This window comes from Rhopalosiphum maidis, chromosome 2 (genome assembly GCF_003676215.2).
Source record: "Rhopalosiphum maidis isolate BTI-1 chromosome 2, ASM367621v3, whole genome shotgun sequence".
Taxonomy (NCBI): domain Eukaryota; kingdom Metazoa; phylum Arthropoda; class Insecta; order Hemiptera; family Aphididae; genus Rhopalosiphum; species Rhopalosiphum maidis.
The window spans coordinates 36,265,001-36,289,394 of record NC_040878.1 but is presented as its reverse complement, the minus strand read 5'-3'; the positions used below and the strand labels follow the sequence as shown (position 1 = coordinate 36,289,394).

The following is a 24,394-nucleotide window of genomic DNA, read 5'->3' as shown; positions in this document are numbered from 1 at the left end:
CCACTCCGCGACTGTTGTTCTCCGTGGAAATTAAAACATCGGGCGTGGCGTAGTCCTCGTGTAATGTGCGTATTATATATTATTTACAGACCGAGCGACAATACAATATGTATATATGTTCTACTCGTTGTCCTGCTGTTATTGGGTGACCGACGGAACAACTATAGCACCAAAACGAATTAAGCCCACACTCGTTCTGTATACGCACAAAGTGCATCGTGTGTAAGTTAAATATGGTATATATATATATACAGAGGTACACTAACGCACTACTTAATTGGGAGCCGATAAGAAGTGTCGGCGAAGGGGTTGAAAGCTCGCGTGATAAATGGACTGGTGTTTTTGTCTCCTTTGTCCGGCGGCGTCTAATCAAAATCGCTTGCCAGCGTTGATGACGTATCGCGATTTATCATTCCTCTCTAGTCTGCCCTAAGTGAACACTATATATATATATAAACCTGCAATACGGTATAACGAAACGTTCGCCTTCTTGTACAACTATTTAATATATATTGCGCGTATCACATATATTCCAAAGTATATTATATAGTTCTATGCGTCCGCCGCACTCGCGGTTATCACGGTTGACGATACGATCGACTTTGGCAAACCACACATAACACATAGATTATACGTACCAATAGCTGTGGGCCTATCGTATACTTGTAAAATACGCATAGGAATATATAATTAAATGGATTTTTTTTTTTGCTATTTCTGCTCTGCGCGTTTAATGTTTAGACGGTTTAGAACATTAATTAATTCCACATTTACAATATAATATTATAAATAATACCCATAATACACGACAACGATGACTATAAAGTTGCCATCAGGCACACCGTGATCTATCGCCACACTTTGAATATGTACGTTTTTGTATTTTTTCTTATTATTATTATTTAGTAATTTATTTTATGTGATCAATTTTTCAATGTTTAGTTATCACCTATTCGCTTACTTATTATAAAGTAGATAGGTATTCAATTTTCGTAAAAAATAAACCTTCTCCTATGCCCCAGTCCCCACATCATATATTTAGAATATAAAGGGCGAATATGTATAGGTGTTGAGTTACGGCGGCGCGTTTTTTAAACGTTAGTTTAAAAATATATATACACATTCCGCAAACATTTAACATTATTATTCATAACTTGTTTAAAAAAAAAAGAAAAAAAAATCCCACAAACCAATATATTCTTCAACTTTATCTTATTTTTACTCACTCCACAGCGACGAACACGGAAAATCGTTTAAGCTGAAATTTAAGTAATATATATATATATAAGGCGTCTGCACCACCCTTTGCGACAAATCCAATGCACCGATATAATATAGTAACAATACGGTATGGTTGAAAAAATCTCCTCCTCCTCCTCCTGAACCCGCAAACAAGCATTGGCTTTTCCAAATATCATCATCATAAACGCGTTTCTTATCTATAATTAAAATCTTCAAATATAGCGTTAAGGTCCGATTCCATATTATTAAAGGTTTTTTTTAACTTTTTTTAGAGCTTCCCAGTTGCATCACGCACTTGTATTAACGGCCATCGCTCGATCTTATTTACAAAATGTATAAATAAATAAAAGTATACGTTATACTGCAGTTGTGAAGAGTGTTTCTTAATAGTACCATTTCAGAACCCCTTTATATTCCTTTTCCTTTATTTTTTTTATACCAAACCGTCGTTTTACAACTCTTTATGCAACCCGTACGTGGTAAGCACCTTTCAAAGAACCTTTATAAAAAATAATAATAATAAAAACTTTACCTCAGATAAAGATTTTTTATCGAGGTAGGTGTGGCGGTGCTACAGGGAAGAAAACTTATATATGACACGTGTGTGCTAACACTACTTTGATGTCCTGTATGGCGGTATACCACTTGTATTATTATTCACGTTCAATAAAACAGCTCGATTATTTTATCAGTAATAATTATTAATATTAAATGACAAAAATAAAATTTTCTTAACATAAAAGTCAGTATATACACGTGATTTTATTGTGTGACTTTTGATACGAATATTGCTATCGTATTATAACACTATTTTCATTAATATTTTCTACGTAACAATTAGCACCTATTTTTATTTTGTAATACGAGTGAAAGTCAGTAAGCCATAAAACGTTATAAAACCGTGCTAGAGTTAATAATTAATAGAGTAAATTGTAAAATCACAAACAAATCGAAATGATAAAATATCTTATTTCTAAACGAATCTTCCTTCAATTTATTGTGGACATACGAGTATTACGTGTTGGGTTTATTTCATTGAAAATATTTCCCAACGTCATTTATACATTGACATTTGTAATATTATCACTGCTGTCAAAAACACTTTATTCACCATGACGGATATAACTCACAGTGATGTACAAACAAAAAAAAAAAATACTAATACCTCATCGAATATCGATACAGCTCATATTCACCACGTACAATACAAAGCCTAGTCACGTTTTTTCGTGCAAAAGTGAAATAATATATTTAATAATATGATGCCAACCGATGAGTGATGCAGATATGTCTTTAACTATCTCATTGAAACGTTTATTATTATTATCACTTAAAGATAGATAAAAAAATAAGCACATTTTATATACCTAATTTACATTATCATTAAGCTTTTCCTACACAGCTCGTCTGTTATATGTATATACGAAAAGGGTTTTACTCAATATTTCACCTGCTGCAAACCGTAATCTTAAATCCTAATTAGTTTCCACTCGAATTGCCGTATTATTTATAAATGCTCTCGTTGGCTATTAACACCGTCTTCTGAAAATGTATACCAGACTCTATACCATGCATAATTAGCAGTAAAATATTAATAAACAATCTAAACATTTTCCTTTACTGTGGTACGACCATACGCATACATTTTTATTTATTTATAAAACTATTGATGTAAAACGAGTGTACACACGGAGTATGAAATGAGTTACCTAGCCTACGTACTGTAGTACGGCAAATCAATTTTTTTTTCTACTCATTTTAATTCTATGAAAAAAACTAAGAAACTCTTATCATGCGTTTATTGATGTAGGAAGTCCTTTTGAATATTATTATTGGGCTAATTAATATTATATTACTCAGTAATAAAAATACATCATTTTCTTTTGCACATCTAGACATTAAACTTGTTGACCCGAAACGTTTAAATCGTTAAAACATCATATTCATATCGTTCATTATAAATTGTAATTATATTTTACCCATTTTATTATGGGTACATTATTATAAATATACAATTAACGAGTAAGCCGTTGGTTTAATTTCATATTTTGCAGCCTAGTTTCTTTTGATAATCGCACTTGTACCGCACTTTTGAAGAAAACTTTGTATAACATTTACTATTTGTGATAAATATCAATAAATTATAATTTAACATATTTTAATAATTTTACTAAAGTTAATTTATAACTAATAAGTGGAGAACTTATTAGCAAAGTTCGGGAGGCATATTAAATAAGTTTGAAAATTGCTATTGCATTATTTCGCGCAGGTATTTGCGTAATAAACTAGTGTTTTAAATACTACTTTAACAGAACGTGGATTATTAATAACAGCAATAAATTGAGAACGAGAAATGTTGTAAATAGATGCTGTGGAATTTATTATGGTAGTACATATGCAGTTGTAATAAAACATTGTTACGTGAACGTTGAAAAATCTTTTTATTAATCGTTAAATTTCGGAAGGCTTCTCTACAGAAATTTGGTTCCGATGATACTATACAATTCACTGTGCGTTTTCGGGACTGCGATTACTGTCTTCATGTGTCATAATAGGAAGTATTTGGTCAGATAACTATCAGGTTATATTTACTCGTCTGAAACGACACTACTCTAATACTCTGAAAAGCAGTGCTCGCCAACATCACATAATATATTATTAAAAAATATATCGCCATCACGTTAAATTAATGCAGTATAATGGTCTTGGCCAGAACTCGGTGCGTGGTGTGACCGCACACACCACGCAGGTTTTGTCATTATTTTTTTTAAACGCGCACAAAGTCCGACGAACCCGTTGCGGCGATGGGCTGGTTGCCAGGCGTCGTCGTCGTCGGCGGTGCGACTGGAAAAGCAACGGAAACGATTTATTGTCTTATATATTTTTTTCACCCGTCTTTTGACGGTAAGTTTTATTTCCAAACCATATAATATCTAATACCACAATACACGCAGCGTACGACGGCCGGACGAACTTGTCGCTCGTTGAATCCCGTTAAAACCTGGTTTGTTTTAGCGTTAGAAAGGGGGTGCAGGGATGGTGTTGGGCCGCTAGACGTAGAAATCTGGAGAAAGGACCAATGTTCATTATTATTATTATTTTAATAAACGTGCTGGATTATTAATATACAGCCCGAATGACGACGATGACCGGCGGTAGCGGCGGTGACGGTTGGATTAAATTAATGGCCGTCGCCCGTTGTATAAAGTGATTCTCCGGTTCGCACGTAATTAGAATAGGGGGCTTTATGCACGCGTGTTTTCTCCTCTCCTCCCTAACCCCTCCCAACTTCTCTTTGACTTTTTGCCCCCAAGTCCTTCCCGTTGGCGTCATCATCGTCTCTTTTTTAGTCACACGTCCCACGAATATATCCGTAAAACACCATATCGTCACTATTTAGTCTAGCACGTCGGCCAATAAACTATATAAACAAGACGATCGTTTTGTACGTTGGCCCCCGAAGCTGTTCTTTCCGAAAATTAAAATTTAAAAATTAATTTATAAACTACGGTTTTATTATTTACTTGTCAAATTGTTTGATCATCCTAACAGTTTTAAATTTTTTTTTTTAACTACATTATTTAAGCCAATATTATTTTTCAAAACACATTCTATTACATAATATCCATTGAAAAGTGTAAAAAAATAATACATTTTCATAATTCTACTATGAGCAACGAGATTTAATGAGAAATCTCCAATATAACTACAATAATGAAACTCAAAATGCTTATAAACGGTTCAACTATATTTTCAGGGATACGATTAGAAAAAGTATTCTATTTTGGAATATTGAGTAATATACATTGATTGATTGAAAAATAACTTACAAAATTACTCCATAAAAAAAAAAAAAAAAAAATGGGAAATCGTTTAAACCCGGGAAGTTTGAATCCATTTCTTCATTCCACCGATAACAGCAATGACCAAAATCAATTTCATCTAAAAACTTCGTCAGCCAATACGACGATCACCGTGTACGTGAACAGTACACACATATACGCATTTATTATACATTTCTACGACTACTCCACACATACAAATACATACAAATATTGTTAGATTTCCATCACATCGTAAAATGGCGACGACTACAACAACGACGACTCCGACCCGACCCGTGTTATTTATTCTTCGTCACTTCCGGTGCGCGCTTTCGGGTGAATTTTAATCGCACGCGGAGCCACCCAATTTTAATGAACCGGAATTCAGTGAACCGCCACCGCCACACGTGTATATGTTATGTATATAAATAAACTTGCCCTAAACAATAGAAACACGTGTATGTATGTGAGTGTGTGTGTGTGGGTGGGAATCGTTTGTCTTGGTGTATACAAATAGGTAGTCTATTGCGTACACCTGTTTTTTGTTGTTGTGATTTTCCTATCGCTTCCATCATCGTTGCGCAATTAACTCGAGTGTTTCGTACACACAGATAAAAATGGGCACCTGTGCAGAGAATCGTAAATTTATTTACGACCTTTTTTTTTTCTTCGCTCAACTGTACGGTATACATAAATTTTCTCGACGAGAAAGAAACGCGTGCTACGCTATACCTATACTAGACGTCTAAATCGTGTAACATCGCGAATTTCATTTGCACCGTTAATAACGTAATAATATGGGTACTCTACATTCGAATGCATATTATAAAACATCACCGCGCTATAATAGTCATTCGTGTATAATCGTATACAAAATTATACGCATTATGTACAAGTACGTAGGTACGAAAACATTATATCGTATTTCCGTTTGACACCACATCGAATGGACTTGTTTTAAATACATACGTACAACGCTATAACGCGCCATAACATCACACGATAATAACTACAGGTAAATATATCGTTATTAGTTATTACTATACAGAACATAATGATTTGTGTCAAGCCCCAAAACCATAAGTATTATTTCTGTTGACTGCACAATGTTCCGTGGTGCTATATACTATAGAATATTATAGAATATTGTTATAAATGATTTTCGGTTTCGGCATATGATTACTTACTTACATTATATGAAATATAGTTACACATTGTTAGTGTTTAAGTATTAAATGTTATAAAAACTTTAATTGGTATTTTGAAAAAATATAGAAAACAAATATTGATACTATTATAATATTATAATTAGTTTATTATATCATGCCGTAAATAAAACTGTATAGTTATATTCAAATTAAATTTAATAGTATTAGTATTATTGTTATTATTTTTTTTTTTTAATAGAACTAACTAATACAGATTAAAAGTTTTTTATGTTCTTGTCCTACAAACAGACAATATTTAATATTATTCGCGTAACATAATTTTTCCTTCATTAAAAGTTTTACTTTTATCCTTAAAACTGTCACAGTGGCATTTCAAAATATTATATCAAAAAGCAACAATGACAAAATAAAAATGTTCATTTAAAACAATAATTGAACCAGGAAACGATGAGATGACGATGTGTTTTTCACCTTGCACTAAACGTATATACAGAGGAGTCCGCTGGCCAGAGAAAACTTCAAAGCCTTGAATGAAACTTAAACCTATTGGGGTGATAATTTTGATCAAAAAGAACGGTCAGACTCTTTGTCCTTTTGTTTTACGACTTGTCTCTGTTCTTACGACTCGCCTTACTCCCGCCAATGAGTCATTATGTTCTATGACCCGTGAAATAACCTTGTCCGCCCAAATAGCCTATTTTTTTTCTTATAGCTGGATTTTTAATAGCTTCTTACTATAGAATAAGGTGCTTTCAACTCGAAGTGTGCCTTAACGGTAGGGTAACATAGTATACGGTTTGGCAAATGGCAAATTTATACTGTCAAAATATAATTCCCTCTTATATTATACCGGTTTAATGCGAAACAAAAATTACAGGCTTAGAGGTATCAGTAAGGATTACAGTTTTTTTTTTTTTTTTTTTTTATTAATGGTTGTCACTGGGACAGAATGTTATACGATTTCAAAAAATGTATACCTAAGTTGCGTGTATCTTGTTGTAAGGTATGTAGAGCAGTCTTATAAATTTAATCTAGGTATTACTTTATAAATATTGATAATTGTATTATTAACCTATCAGTGTTTAGTTATTTACCAAAAATAACTTCTCTTTTGTAACACGTAAATTTCGTTTGAGAGGTAAAAAAAAATTACCAACATAACTCCGGGGGCGGTATCGTAAAAAAATAGCATTCGGATCACGTACATGAAGAAAATTGTATCCCGTAAAAAAAAAACTGCTGTCTGGAAGTCGAAAAGAAAATAAGGAAAGGTACATCGTTTCTTACAATTCCACTGGGCCTCTTTGAACCATTACGATTTTCTACCACACCGCCCATCCGTTCACTGTGCTCAATCAACCGATATACAATTAAACCGGATTTATATTAGTCCTGGTTTTGATGGTAAGGCAATTTTTTGTCAGCCAACGCATAAGCACACAGACGCACACATACTCACATTATATATTATAGATATAAAGTACCGTGTACATCTGTACATATATGGGACGACAAAAATAAAAATAAATAAAGAAAAGAAAAAAAGGAACAAACACACATGTAATATATATAAATATATATATATATATGATTGTGAGCATAAAAGTTAGTGTTTCAACGATATATGCTCGAGCCGGCGAACAATTTTATTAGACTACCGTGTCTCGTTTAGAGTCCAGTTTAATTTCGCCTAGGGATTCATATGCAAATAACGTTTGCTGTGTGTATATATATATATAGGTTATCTATGCACATACAACTGTTTCTCAAAGCTATTTTCATTCTCGCGTTTCACCCACAATTATCGTGAACTTTATTCGGCGCATTATTAAAATCGCACTTGGAGATAAACAACAGCGGTAGAAATTGAGAAATTTTAAGTGCGCTTACGGAAAAGACACTCGTCATTGCTATAAATAAATATAAACACATTCACTAAATCGATACTAAATAACTCCAAAGAGGTCTCTGTGGGTCTTTAAACCGAAATGTCGTACTATTATGTATTATATATATATATATATATATATATATAAATAACGCCGTATAAATTTAATAGACAAATTTTATACACTCTTTGTGCAAGTAACACAGAATTTCAAATAATACATAGGTACTAAAAGAAACTTTATACCGATTTGGTTTATCAAATACATGAATCATTAAAAACTTAAAAATATTATTAAACAAATAATATATGCCATACTGTAAATAACATATAAGTTTTAATAATTAATAATTATGTATTTTTTTCGAATATGTTTTTATCACCGAATTTGGATACATGTTATATAATCTTTCAAACTATAAACGTGTGTATTTTAATAAAATACAAAACAATAAATACAAATTATATTTTCGATTTATGTATCTATGTTTGATAATTCTGAAGATCCAATTTTTTATAAAACGTATTTAAAGCATTTCTCGTGATGTACATCGACATCATATTTTTTGTTACTTTAAAGTCTTACGTTTACCAATTTTTGACAACTTTCGGTTGGCTTGACGAATGCATTATGTACAAACAGATGTACGTCAATACTCGATATACGTAGTATACCAAACTTTTTACGTCGACGTGTTTCAGCTTTACGTTTCCAAACTATAACTGTTTCTCTGAACTATATTTTAACCGAACATGTTATTCACATTTCTTGGTTCAGATTTAGTAGTTACAATGAAAAATTTCAATGTATAATGATATAACATGCAATTTGTGCAAATTCATCTCATGCGTGTCTATTATAGGATTGTAATACCGCTAAAGTCATTATACGAATATATCATATGTACCAATACTCACTGTTACATATATACAGGTATACATATACACAGTCGTCAGACGGATAATCAAATACAATAATGATGATTTAATGAAGTCTGAAGTCATGATACGTGTTGGAGTGAGTTTATAATATTTATAATGTTTACGTGTTCATACATTTCAACCGGCTCCATATTAGTCTTTGATTTTGTCCACATAAATTAAATCAGACTTACGGTTGCGATAGAACCGCGCAGTAGTGAGAATGGAGACAAAAGAACTCGCACATTGCCAATTTTAATAGGAAAATAATGTGCGCAACAGTGCACGTCATTTTTCACGTAATCTACCACGTTTGTCAAGCATCGCGTAATCCCTCGGGATTACACAGCTCTCCGTATTCGTGTGCCAAAACCAGAGTATCACAATTCATGGAGCATTTCGGTATTAAAGCTCTCGATGTCTCCGGCAGCAATCGTACAAACTTTTTATCAGAATGTATACAATTTTTTTCGTAAAAATATAAATTGCGCAATTGTATAAAATCATAAATATATATATATATTTAATATGTGTATTATATGAGGGGTTCTTTCAGCAGATTATTAGACATCCTATACCTATATTATCATATTATGAAATTATTGAAAACGTATCTATAATCTGTATATTATATAGCATAGCCTCATTTAACCTAATTTGTACTACAATATGATCTAATTATCACACTAATTATTGTCCAATTATATCATATGAAAACTTGCATTGAATTTATTACTAAAAATCGTTATCATGGTTAAGTCTTATAATATAGTCTATATAATAATTACTATAGGTCTTACGTTTAAAATATATATAGATGGAAATTAAAATTTTATCAGTTCCAGTCGTACAATTTTAATTAAATGGTTTTAAAATATTATATTTTAATAATACATAAAAGTATAGAACGGAAAAACTTTCCATTAGAAATTATAATGCACAGCAGGTACCCTTATACGTTCAAACTTAGATATGATTTATGGGTTTTTAGCAATTGTTATTTTTGTCCTTGGGATTAGGTGCAACAGTAATTGGTATTTTAATTAATTACGAAGTCCGCAAGGACAACTGTATATAATTTTGCTGATGATAAATTTCGAAAATACAGCAAGTTGACAAATTAGAAAGCCTAAAACCCTGGAAATGTTGAATAGTCGGGTTTAGTTGACCTAAACGCAAGAATATGGTTGTCCATCACTTACCTGGAAGTGTAAAATGTTTCTCTCGGGTTAAATAGTACGGTACCCGTAGTAAACCGTAATCAGTCATGTCCACTATAGTAATTTGCGTTTTATTGATTATTTTAGTACAACACCACTAAACCATGTGCTTGAAATGATTCATTTGGAAGGTAGTGAATTATTTATACAAACTGTACAATCAAAGGCCAGACTAAGTTTAAATATATATATATATATATGTCAATTAATATAATTAGCAAGGCACACCGAATTCCCACTTACAAAAAATATTCCTTGAATATATCCAGAAATAATAGATTTTAATCAATTAAAAAAAAATACTACTCATATTTTGTTTTAGTTTGTTGACAAGTTATGATAACATTTTATACAGAAATAAAAATGTTAAAATATATCTGTATTGATATATTGATAAAAAAAAAATATGTATATATATTTTTTCAATAACGACCAATATTATATTCGTGTCACGTTATCCGTACACAATTTTTTTTTACAATTTTGTCAAGGACTCGTTTATTTTAAATTATTCGATTTTTCTTACCAAATGCAATGAAGTAATACCGTGTTCAAATATAATTTACGTCAGAAAATCAGTTTATATGCATATACTATTTTACATGAGTGATATTTTTTTATATAAAATAAGTATTATATACAATTCTTTGTTGGCCTATTTCTAATAAAAAATTTACATTAAAATAAATACTTACAAAAAAACATCATCAAATGTATAGCAAATCATTGTTAGAATAATCATACACACGTTTAGATTCTATAATCTATATTCTGTTTAAAATCACACTATTGTAATACATCAACATTTTCGTGAATCGATTTTATTGGTAGAATGGGCAATATTATAGTTGATCAGACATTTACAACTATTATAAATTTTAAAGATAATCGAACTTAATAAACTTATGTATATTATAGTAATCAATAACTGAAAAATGATGGTTTGAACTATAATTATTGAAATAATGTCTATATTTTTATATTTTATTACAGTCATCTAGTCAATCGTTTGGTTAAATTACTATACTAACAATAGCCGTTTGGCTCCAGGTTATATCGCTATTAAAATAAATTAAAATAATTTGTAGTTGTGGTATTCTTATCAGTTGTTTGATTTATTCTGTTTGATTTTCTAGAACGAGATATGGGAACCGGACAAGAACCTGAACAAATCGTTGGTGCTGCTGGATTTGAACGGCGATGGCCGATGTAATCTAACTGTCAGCCACAAGACGTTGGCGGCATTCGTTGGTCTTCGGTCGTTTAACGTAACCGGGTTCAACCAGGTAACGATCAGGTCACAAGGCGTGTTGGCCAAGAACGCTCGCACAAATTTCACAGTGACCATCAGCCACGTACATAAGCTGTACCTGGACACGAATGCGTTTCATCCGTACGACGGCACGGTGGACGTGCTAGTGGAGGACTGCGACGTGGTCGGGCTGGGGAGTGAGGTTGTGTTCAAGCTCCAATCGTTTGTATTTCGTCGGATTGGAATGCTGGAGTTGTCAAAGAATACTTTTAAAAACGCGGCAATGGGTTCGTCAATCAAAAAGGTGATAATGAAAAAAAACCATATACCTATTATTAAATTATAGGTATACCTATATCAATAATAGTCTTATAAATCCACGGTAACAGTCGTCCCCGCATAGTCTTTAATTTTTCCCATTCTTCAGTAAATCGATCTTGTAGAATCTAGCTGGTATGCCAATCACAAAGGTTAGATATATGTTCCGCTACACGATATGCTCCCACTCTGTCCTAAACACAATCCACCCACCTGTTTAACTCGAAATCAGCGTCGCGTTTCTTTACAAGTTTCTCTTATTTATTACCGTATGCATTTTGTAACTATTTATACACATATTATATACATTGACCACACCATGACTACAGTTGAATTTACTATACCATGATATTGCAAATATCTACCTCTGTTTTAATATAGAGGTTCATAAAAATCGAAAACGGTTATCTGATTTCGTTGAGCATACCGCTATAGACATCGATGGATGCCTTCTTAGTTGTTCACGTTTGCCAAAAGCAACCTCCATCTCAACCCCACGGTAAACGGTAAAGCAGTTGAAATTTACCGCCCGAAAACTAATTTTAAAGAATTAATGTCGAACAACAACTATATAATATTAATATATAAATATATTAGCCCTGAAGATTTTACGACGGTATGCGACGGCTACGTGGATATATGGCTTATCATGTTTATAAGAGCTTTAAAAGTTTGAAATGAATTATATAATATAGAAATCATAAATTCTGTAGGTTTTTTACGAACCTAAAAGTTTAAAAAAATATAACGTTACTAACAGCACGAAAATAATGCGTTTTTAAACTAAAATATATACGTATAATGCTCAGCAATAATTTTTAGAACTTAAGTCCGTGGCGACACACAAGTGTTTTTAACAGATACACGATATAATTTCTGCGACTATTGTGGGTGCCAAATCGCCGCGGTGACAGATTAAAGGCGGAAAAAATTGTTAGCGCGTCTTTTCATCCATCACACGCCTGTAATAGGCTCGTGTTATCAATCACATCGGCACCGAACTCGACCGTATCGTCATAGTATAAACCATTTAATATATATTTTATAACCATAATTTGATTAATCAATAATACATTTTAATATGTCATTGAATCGAATTTCAATCATTATTTTACAAAACGCTAGATAAATGTCTCTGATACGCAGGTCTGTAAATATTAGATAGTCGATAGACGTAAACTACGTGATTATAAAAAAATATTTTTGGGTACGTCAATGGAGAATTTTTTAATTTTTAATAATATTTTTATAATTTCTACTTGTTTTATCGTTTCTTAGGGTGATTCCATAGTACCACTTTTTAAAGTAAAATAGACTTATATATACTTTCCAACGTACTGGTTTGAGTTTTACTCTGATAGTCATTTTGAAAACATATTTGAATTTATTATGAAATTTAATTTAATCCTTAAAGTTAAAACTAAAAAAAAAAAAAAATTAAAACTAATCTATTCCTTAAATATTTTTAGAAATGTGATTTTTATTTTCAAAATTTCAATTTTCTTTACCTTATTATAGAAAAATAAAATAAAAACTCCTGTACTAATATATAATACTTAATAGTTACTACATAATTACGTTTTTATACCAAAAAAAAAAAACAGATAGCCACCTCGAGAAAACATAATTTTTCAATCTGTCATTATTATTTATAATTTTAAAACAGATGATATTGGAAGATCTAACCTCGGACAAATTACCGTCGTACGCATTCTATACGTCAATCGATATGCTATCGATAACCAACTGCAAGTTCGGTACAATAGAGCGGAAAGCATTTCCAATCAATGATATTGGCAACGCGACGCTGACCAACGTCACGGTGAACCTGTTGGAGAGCGAAGCGTTCCAAAATTCAACGCTGATCAACAACCTGCGAATAATAAGATGCATCATCCATGAAATGCAGAGCGACGCCATCATGTCCGCCATACAGAGCATAATCATCGAACAGTCTGAGTAAGTATAGAACTTTAATATAACTAAGACTTTTATCTTAACGAACGTTTTGAAAATAAAAATCTTATACTTTCAAGTAAATAATAAAGATAAATCATTTTGTCTTTCGAGACCTAAATAAATAATGCGTCATTGGGTAAGTAATAATTTTATGTCACTTAGTATTGATACGATATTTAAAATGTAATCAACATATTGTATTTTAAATTACTTGCTGAGAAAATGACACGCGAAATCGTAGTTGTTATTGCGTGTGGAAACACAAGAAAACTATATGTGTTAGTATATGTAAATTTTTTTTATTATTTATTAAACAAAACAAAAAAAATATAATGTAGAATGGAAGTCCTTTTAATTAACAAAACTATGTGTTTATATTATGATATATACTATATACTACCATCTAACTAAATTAACATATACACACGCGGTGATTGCAATAGTAGACAATATTTATACATAAAAAGGAAAAAAAATTAAATAAAATAATTTTTTATTTATACCAAACATTTTATTTAAAACACTTACAAATATATTACACAATAGTAATATATTTTATCAATTTAAAATTAAATTATAGAGATTAAATGAAAAGATTTAATTGCATCGAAACAATGTACAAAAAAGAAGAGATTACATTTTAAATACCGGTCTAATAAAACACATCTGTAACTAATTAAGGATGTACGTAATTGGATAATTCCGAGTAACCGTAAAGGAACAAAAAAAAAAAGTCGCGAATGTATAACAACCAAGAATTCCCTAATTATACAATATCTTCTAATGACCAAATTCCAATATCATTGGTCATCGTAACCATAATCACGTTCCTATAATGTAAAACACGCGTGTAAAAATTGTGCACAAAAAACAAACACGTGATGTATAGGCTCGTTGAATAGAAATAATTACCTTATTAAAATTTTAGCCTTTCCCATGGCGTTAAAACGTTTATGGTTCACTAAGAAGATACCGTGACAGTGTTATCGCCACACGACCTGCGTTTTTGTACATATTTAATCATTGAATATACATGCATTTAAGTATCCAAATGTTACAGATCATTATAGCAGAAGGGTACCTATATACTATACATTATGAATTTATGATTGCATGAGTTCAGCGTAAGGTATTACATCGTGTACTATAAAGTATAAATAATAAATATCATATTGTCACGCATTCAAATCCATCGATTCGCAATGATTGCACGTTTAAAATGATTAGGCGACTTATACCCACTAAACCATATAATAACATTATAATTTAATCGGATCAATAACCACATGTCGATGCACCCGTATTATGTTATTAAAGTTATTATGTTCGACATTGGCGACAAATCGATGTCATGGTTTGGCCTTTACGACGTGTTATAATAGTTATGCTTTGGCATATCGATCAACGGCGTACACCTTTGTTAAAAAAGCACGCCATAATGTATTTTATCATATCATACACGCGGAACCGGAATAATTGACACAAATCTTGACTCCGGCACCAAAACGCATTATTAAACACATCATCACAGTAACACAATGTAGGTGCATATCACAGAATGCTTCGTTGCACGAATTATAGTAATAGCTGACAACACGAATCCGATAATAATTACCACGTTATAATATTGTCTTGTATCTATCTATGATCTATACTCTATATTATTTTTTTTTTTTACATTTTCAGTTTACACGACCAAATATAATACACAGGGTGATTCGCCTATAATATAATAATGGGCCTAGAAAATATGAAGCTATAGACATTCAAAAGTTGTAGTAATCGATATTAATTTATCAATATTTATCATTCTTCCTAGTATAGTAAATATCATAGATCTAATATTACATATATTAAATATTTTTTTAAAACAACTTATTATTTTTAATACAGACATTTTAATAACTAAAATTATATAATTAGAATTTTGAATGTGTATACCAAAAGTTTCAGAAAAATTATATTCCAAATAATTTATTGTAAAAGGAGAGCTGTATTTATTTTTAAAAAACATAAATTTGTATCGTTACAAAATCTAACCCCTTATTAATACAAAAAAAATCTCAGGAATTTAAAAATATGGTCTATTAATATATTTAAAAATTTAAAAATCAGAATTATAGAATAAAAAAATGATAGTGCACATACTTGGTGAATATCCCTTAATAATGCGTGTTGGATTAGGTTAGGTTATTACTTATTATTTTAAGTCAACACACGCATATACAATATTTTGAAAAATATTAACTTATTTGAACATTTTTTTAGAAGATAGAAGTTTCATGATATTTATTTCTAATGTTTTCACATTTCTAAAAATGTTGATAAAAAAATAACAATTGGAAATTTAACTGATAGTGTTGAAATACATTTAAATTTTAGATAAGCTTTGGCCTACTCAATCAGCCTCATTATTTATTGAAGATGTTCAACGCGTAAAGTTACAAATAACCATTCCATATTATCTATTTTACACTAAATTACATTATTTCGATGATAAAAAAAAACATGTGGTGAAAAATTTTATTTTAAAAATTACCACATACTATCACCATGCCTTTTCATCATTCACCTTGCACTTAATATTTTAATATTTATATATAAATATTGTCGTTCCCGTTAAGCGGTACTCGACGCAGCAGACGGTGTACACTCATTCTTTAACGAACCCGCCGGAAGACGTTCAAAAACTGTATTTCTCACAGAATTTTACACTCGGCTTAGCTGTACAACGGCGTTTCGCCATAAAAAACTGTATTTCGCCATTATTTCGGCATGTCCGCGACGACGAGATAAAAGTACACATTATTAAGCATTCTTATACATAATTTTTTTTCGTCATTCTTTCTTTATTTTTTTCTCTTTTTTTTCCATTCTTTAATTCAACAACGTCACGGGACAATAAAAACTAAGTAGCAACTTTTTAATTTAAAAACCGAGCTACCCTATGTACGACTGTTGTGCGGCGGAATAAATGAGACGAATTCCACGACTGTTTTCGTCCTCATTGTCGTCGTTACACACAGAGTCAACAAATAACACTACATTTTTCAACTCCGTGGCATGTACACCACGACGGTGAAACCTTCGCCCAAAACGTCAACGCAGCAAAACCAAATGCCAATTTTTCTTATATATTATATAATATAATGTTGTCCTCAACTCGAACATGGTTTTCGAAAAAAAATATCGAAACTCTTCCTTCTACCGAAAACTTATACCGACAACAAGATTGTTCCAAACTATATACATAATAATATAATGTAATATAATATACTATAATATTATGTATTATTATACACTTAAATTGATTCTGCTACAATAAATTATAAAATTTAATGGCTTTAATATATTTTCAGTTAATATCATTATATATCTATTTTGACTTCCCATGAAACTGTAATAATGTAACGCTGTCTTGTATCACATTATATAATGTAATCGTACTCTCATATGCGCACGAGTGACGCCTTTTAAATCTGTTTATTTTATGTATAGAAATATTTGGATGCGTATTAATATTCATCACATAGTACAAGAATAATCATGTTATATCCAATAAAAAATTCAAGCGAACAAAGCCGGACAATGTGTGTCTTAACAAAATGATTTTAGTCGCATTTGTTTGAATATTAAAAAAAAATAAATAAAAATACTTAAAAATATTCACACAATTTTATTTGTAAACATAATATATTATGTTTAAACAAAACGTTAACGAAAAATCAGCAGGTATATAGCACTAAAAATGTACGTAAGTCTTAACACTTTTAGTTTAACAATTAAGTTGCTTAATTCAAGTCTTAACTCTTACCAAGTAAGAGCGTAAGTGTACGATAAGGGTTTGAATTTTGAACAGAATCGTGATAGTTATTATATTTGGTTCATGTTGTATCGTAAGAAACTGCAAATTTTTAACCAAACTAAATATAAAATGAGGGTAAAACAAGATTTAATAAAAATTGCATACGCCCGTAACGACGAAAATCTCATCTATTGAAGCCACTGATTTTCATGTCGTTCTACATGGTAAACACAATGTATACAATATTGTGTACAAGTACAGTTGTTCAAAATCATTTCATCGATTACCTCCAGGCAAAATCTTTATACCTATATTTACAGTTTCCAGTCATATTATATCGCGGTTACCAACAGCAGCGACCAAGAGTGTCGTTTAATTTGTCATAACTATAATACATTTATTATAGCTATAACTTAAGTATATCATTTGGAAATTTCGTAGTCAAAATTAATTATAAACATTATTATTTGGTAGTCAGCAGTTCTAGTCCAGATTAAAAATCCATTAAGAGTTACAAGATCTTAGTGAGCCCAAATGTTTAACTGACTATTTTTCTTGCAACTAAAAAATTTGAACACCACTTTTTTTACAATTTTTATACCATCCAAAAACAATTAATTGCGGAAAAGGACGATATTTTTAATTAAATTGATCTTGGGATAATGCACTTTTCCTCTCTTTTTAATCTGAACTTACTGACAAGATTCCTAAGATGACAGTGATGCAGCAGCAAGTGGCGTTTGCTTTATATAATACAACAATATGCCACGGATATCGAATTATTTTTCGTTTCTTCTTTTTATCTGTTAAACACGTATATTATGTAATATTTTTTTTATGTTTCCACAACGAGAGATTGAAATCAAAATAACTGAATACCGCGAACTCGATTCAACTGCACGTGGACTGACACGTTTATAGCTATAATTAGATTTTAACAAATATAAATCATAAAAACTACGTATTATTTGGATCCAAAGCGACAATCATTCCAAGTCAGACGTTCGTACGAAAAATTGTCTAATAATAATATAATTTCGTTTTACGTTATTGTCTCTCATCCGCACTTCATACCACTCGATCATAATGACAAAACGTTATTAACGCTTTTACGTATTATTAGGTATATACCTAGGTAGTAAAGTTGGACAGCGTGACGAAATGATATTGCGCCCCTATGCTATAGGCCAATTCACTGATAGGATGTTAAGATAGAGTTGACAACCCACTCCAAAGTCGTATAATATAAATCCCTCACCAAACCGAAAGAAAAATTTACTAACACAAATATGTTGCTATTAAACGGTATCGACAAATATTTAAGCATATAAAATGAACAAAAGAAAACTGAATAGGAATAGATATGTTTTTTTAAATATTAAAATATTATAACATGCTCGTCTGATAGTTTTTTTTATAAATAAAAACTTTTAAAATGGTTTACTATGTAGTGATCAAATAATGGTAGATGCTTGGTTTTTTTTCAAAAGTATGCGTGATTTGAATTTTCAAATATAGTTTTCACGAAGAAATATTTCACCGTTATTACACAAACCTTACCGTTCCCGAAGGTTATTAGTTCCAAATACAGTGATTTAAATCAAAATATACATTACCAAAAGTACCTAATCCAGTCAAATGGGCATTGGTCCGTTATTGGCTATTTCCGACATTAATATCGACCGTGATTTCAACGATAAAGTGTAAGAATGTGCAAACGCAACGGCCTGAGAGTGAGATTGCCACGATATTGTTGTTAAAGTTACAACCCAAATCCGTCTTACACCCTCGACCACAAAAAAAGGCCGTTGACCTACACCACACGTCACCTAACCGTGGACATTCTGTCGCCTGTGGACGGCAAAAATTCCTCTGTTAAGCACACATTTTATATGCAACCTTGTTTCAACGCATTCCAATGATCCATAACTAATACATTCGTTGGCCGTCCTAAATTTGTATGTCGCAACGATATTTTCTTATGAAATAAATTCACCCGCCACACGCATTTTTAATTTATATGCTTTGACTTTATATTGTTATATTTTATCAATATATTATTTGCGAGGTCGTGTATTAGTTTCCATGCGTGAACAAATATCTTAATAACAATAATAATAATAAAAAGAAAAACGATCGAATTTTTAATTCTTCGCAACAATTGTCAATACTATAGAATATTTTGTTAAATTTTAATTGCGCATAATATAATATAATACGTAAAATGTTTATCTATTTAAGCAAGCACGCTGTGATCTAATTATTTGGTACGTTAAGTGTTGACCATTATAAGTTTATGATTATTATTTTATCGTTGCAAAATGTGGTATGTACCTAATTACAGACAATCGAATTCGCGAACAAGATTAGAATTTTACCAAATATCATATTATATAATAAAATCGTTTTTAAATCAGGTGTATTGGTTTACGTATTGTACCTACATTGTCATTATATAAATGTTATGTATAATAATCAAGACCTTTGATCAAATGGACATTAAAATAAATAATCTTCGATCGTCCGTTAAATTTAACATAAATAGCGTTATACAAATAAATCTCATCCGCGTATAACTTGTTCATCGATTGATATGGTCTCAGCTGTATAATACTAATAATAATATGCAGAATATATGTACATACAATTATATTAGTGGATCGTTATTATAATAATAAAATACGGCATAATGATATATTATACATAATATTACTACAGCAAATTAAAGTGTAATATTATTTTTTTTTTTATATATATGTGTACTCGACGTAATCGAATTTAACCGAATTATGGGTTTGTTTCGTAAAAAAAGGATTTTGGATTTCGATCAAACTACGTGCGATGCATTGCAGCAATACATTAATTTAATAATATTCGTAAAATCTCCGGGGACAGAGAAAAAACGGTAATTGAAAAAAAATACGTATCTATATAATGTATACTCATGGTTTAAACCGAACATATATCATCATACCGCACTCTTTCCAATTTACCTGGGATCGAAATCGGGGCAATAAATTTTGGTCATATTACTAGAGAGGGGATGGGAAAGGGGCTTGCGAGCAGTTGTAGTGTTTTATGTCCTCCTGTGTGTAGGCAAATGAGTGATGTGCCCTATAGCTGTGGTGCGGACATGCACGGTTGTAGGGGCGTATAGATAAATATAAAGAGAAGAGAGAGAGTGAGTAAGAGAGAGTAACACCACATATCAAAACCATAATTTTTCGGCACGTCGATTCATGACAGATTAAAAGAGAGAAAAAAGGGGCGCCAACAAAAAAAAAGCCGTTTGCACAAAAAGAAAAAACCTCGGCTAGTAGTATTAGTAGTAGTAATAGTTGTAGTCGTCGCCATAAAATATATCGTTGTCTGGACGGCAAAAGGTCTTTTTTTTCCCGACGACAACATTATAGGCTCTTTGTGCACTATCGCATGACACTAAATAATATACGGAATCTCGTGGTCCGTTAAAGCGGCCATCCGTTGTATATACAATATACATTATCTTTATATATATATATATATATTATGCAATTCAATTCCAGTCAGAATTGGTGAGTGATAGATGACGGTTTAGTGAACCTGCAGGTTGTTACATTACACACACGCGTATTATTATACGTATATCTATATGCGAATATTAATTAAGCTCGTTAGAGGTCGAAGAGAGTAGTAAGTACATACATTTTGTGGGGTTGATCTTTGGACGAAATTGAAACAAATGCAAACCACCGTAAAAATATATATAATGTGTAAAATAATTTATATAATACAGCGTGCATTATTTACACGACCCTCCTCACAGTACCTATATAAACAATCTAACATCGGTATTCTATAAGTAAGTTCAACGATAAAGGTAACACGAAATATTTTAAACGGTTAATCCAAAATTTTGTACAAGGTTTTTTTTTAATTTACGACTTAAGAATAATCTAATTTTTTTTTTAAATTTTCTTTAGGCGCTTCTAAATGAAATGTATTTTCTTGAATTGTACTTCCCTTTTTGAGTTTTATTTTTAATTAAATTTATTGTTTTCGAAAAACTTTAACTTAAAGATTATTTTCTATCTTAAAAATTGACTTATTGAGAGTATGTTAAAGTTTAGATTTATGCATGTTGTATATTTTATCTTTTTTTGAAAGTGTATCTATTTTACAATGTTCGATGAGCTTTTGTATGATTTATTTGAAAACTTAAGTGTAGTGTCGTAAATACAAAATCACTTGCAACTTGGTATAATCATAGATAGACAGTTAAAAAATACGATAACTCACTTTTTGAGATAGTAAAAAACTTTATAAGTTAAAGTTGTCTAAAAAATATATATAATTTGAATTCGAACTCAAAAAGGGGAATGAATAAATTTCATGGTCATACGTTCGAAGTACGTAACTTTATCGATGAACACGCTGTACATAAAATAAATAATACGCTCTGTGCACATCACGTCTTTCATCTGTGGGCTGCAAGTTTAATAAAATTGCCACATCCAAAAATATAATTAACAATAATAATTGATTACGTACGAACACTATATATTATATTCGTATACCTAATACACATAATATATTCCCTCTAATAACTTGTACGTCGCTTTTTGAGCCACCTAACTCATTAGTACTGCAGTATGCGAAAAAAGTTTTTTATGTTACCACCCCCTCATCAACACCAGTACGTGCGTCAACATGTATTAATATAGGAAATCCACACACCTATTTTAGTGGCTGTGTATATATAATAAAATAAAAACTGTATATGTGTATGTAAACGAGTAGGCTTTCTGATGGAATGTGACGGATATGTGTGTGAAAGAGAGTATGCATTTTTGGAAAGCAATCTTTGAAAAGCACCCGTACAACACACACACACACATATATATAATATACAACAGCTGGTACTTTTAGATACCCACCCGCCTCAACTACCAAAGGCGGAGGTGCGGTCGAAACGCTGGTAGGAACGTCATAATAATTGAAGAGACACCGTAAAAACGTCAAGATTTTTGATGATCACTTATGTCCCTAGCGGTTACGCTATGTATAATTCTCTCTCTCTCTCTATATATATATATATATATATATAAATATAGTGCAACGGTCCTGGAAAACCACTCGGCGGTGTAAAATACGGTAAATGGATATGAAGGGAGCCGAAAAAAGAAAAAATATATATATACGAGTGTATGCCTATTGATATTTATATATAGTGTAGTATATATGTATACCACCGAGTGTATGCTGAGATTTCAAAAGTTGTGTTTTCCTGTTTTATTTGTTTGTTTTTGAAACGTTATCATATCACTACCCCTCAAGCGTTAGTTATATACACTATAAAATACATTATTTATATATATTATACTATATATTAAACATTATATACACATTGTGGACAACATATTTTCCTGTTTTTTTCATAAGATTAACACAGGAGATCAGGGAAACACAACGTGTGTTTGCTCCACGTAAACGCTGTGTATAATTCACCACTGTTTACCGCGTAAACGGTTTAATACAGCATAATTAATTATTATTATTATTGTTAACGATTTAAAAAAAAATTATAGTATTATTATTATTATTTACGACTAAGAATTTAATATCGAGGTAAAAGCAAATTTACAAGGGTTTTAATTTTTTTTGGTTTTAACGAATCTGTCGTGTCTATCTAATGATTGCGTTTTCATTAAAAATTTATCGCCACGGAAACGGGGCAACATTACTAGTATACGCGGTTTCTCTGTGATAAGGGTTATATAAATCCATCTGAAATTAAAGCTGCCATCACTTTTCCAATTGGCGCGGCTTGTCTCGTCGCCAGAACTTCTCAAAACCGCCACTAAGCCGTATAGACGTGGCGATTTATTTTCGGTTTTGTCAGTGTCCCTACCTTTTCTATGTATTTCAAAAATAATATGAAGACGTATAATCTATAATCGGTTTTATCAAACATTCTCAAATCTCATAATATTATATTTTCTCTTGATGATTTCGTATTTATTTCATATATAACACGCCGGAGACATCTGAAACGGATGTCTTCCATTATTCATTCACATAATATAAGTTAAAAAAAAAAACAATTTTTGTTTTAATGGAGTCGCGATGAATGAAAAGATAGTTGAACTACTTGACGCAATATGAGAATTATTGTAATTTAACAATCGATATTGTTTGAAAAAAATCGAAATTATAATAGGTGCTAACGCGCATAATATTATTGTTCAGTGCTTATCACCGGGATACGCCACGCGCGTAAATCGTATCTTTCGTCGGCGTCAGGTTATTCGCAAACGGGTGCCCGGTTCTATTTCGCGATGCTAGGCCATTATCGCGTGATTGTATATATAAATTATGCAGCGGAGCTTATAATCATAGTTTTTGTTTTTGAAACTTTTATTTCCGCTCGAATATCTGCAGGTCGTCATCTTGTTTTACGCGCGCTGCGTACACACATATCTATATACTATACACAACGATATTACAATGTTCTATACGACGGTTCTCGTTTCCGGACAAACTTTGAACAACTATATAATATATAATAATATTATAATAGGGGTATTTACTGCGGCGGTGGCGGCGGCAGCGACGACTATAAGAGACACCCCACGAGTCCGGACCACGACGGCTGTGTTTTGCGCGAACTCGTTTTTTACCCACATTAATAATAATACAATCAAACCACGCGAGTAATCCATTATACGCGACAAGAATCTAAAATGTTTTCTTAACAAGATTTTCTCTTCGAGTTGCCAAGTGTTTTTTTTTCTCCCGTAAAAGCGCATTAGATAAG

The 24,394-nt window shown here is 31.4% G+C and overlaps 2 protein-coding genes across 4 annotated transcripts in view; one reads left to right on the top strand and one right to left on the bottom strand.

Moving 5' to 3' along the window:
• Positions 1–24,394, bottom strand: part of LOC113552204 (E3 ubiquitin-protein ligase MYCBP2) — a 271,715-nt gene that overhangs the window by 152,439 nt on the left and 94,882 nt on the right. The gene's annotated exons all lie outside the window — the stretch shown is intronic.
• The window catches only part of LOC113552205, a 116,007-nt gene that overhangs the window by 86,054 nt on the left and 5,559 nt on the right, over positions 1–24,394 (top strand). Inside the window, exons 2-3 of the mRNA XM_026954954.1 lie at positions 11,401–11,820; positions 13,501–13,793. Coding sequence (XP_026810755.1) covers positions 11,401–11,820; positions 13,501–13,793 — 713 coding nt within the window. The remainder of the gene's footprint in view (positions 1–11,400; positions 11,821–13,500; positions 13,794–24,394) is intronic.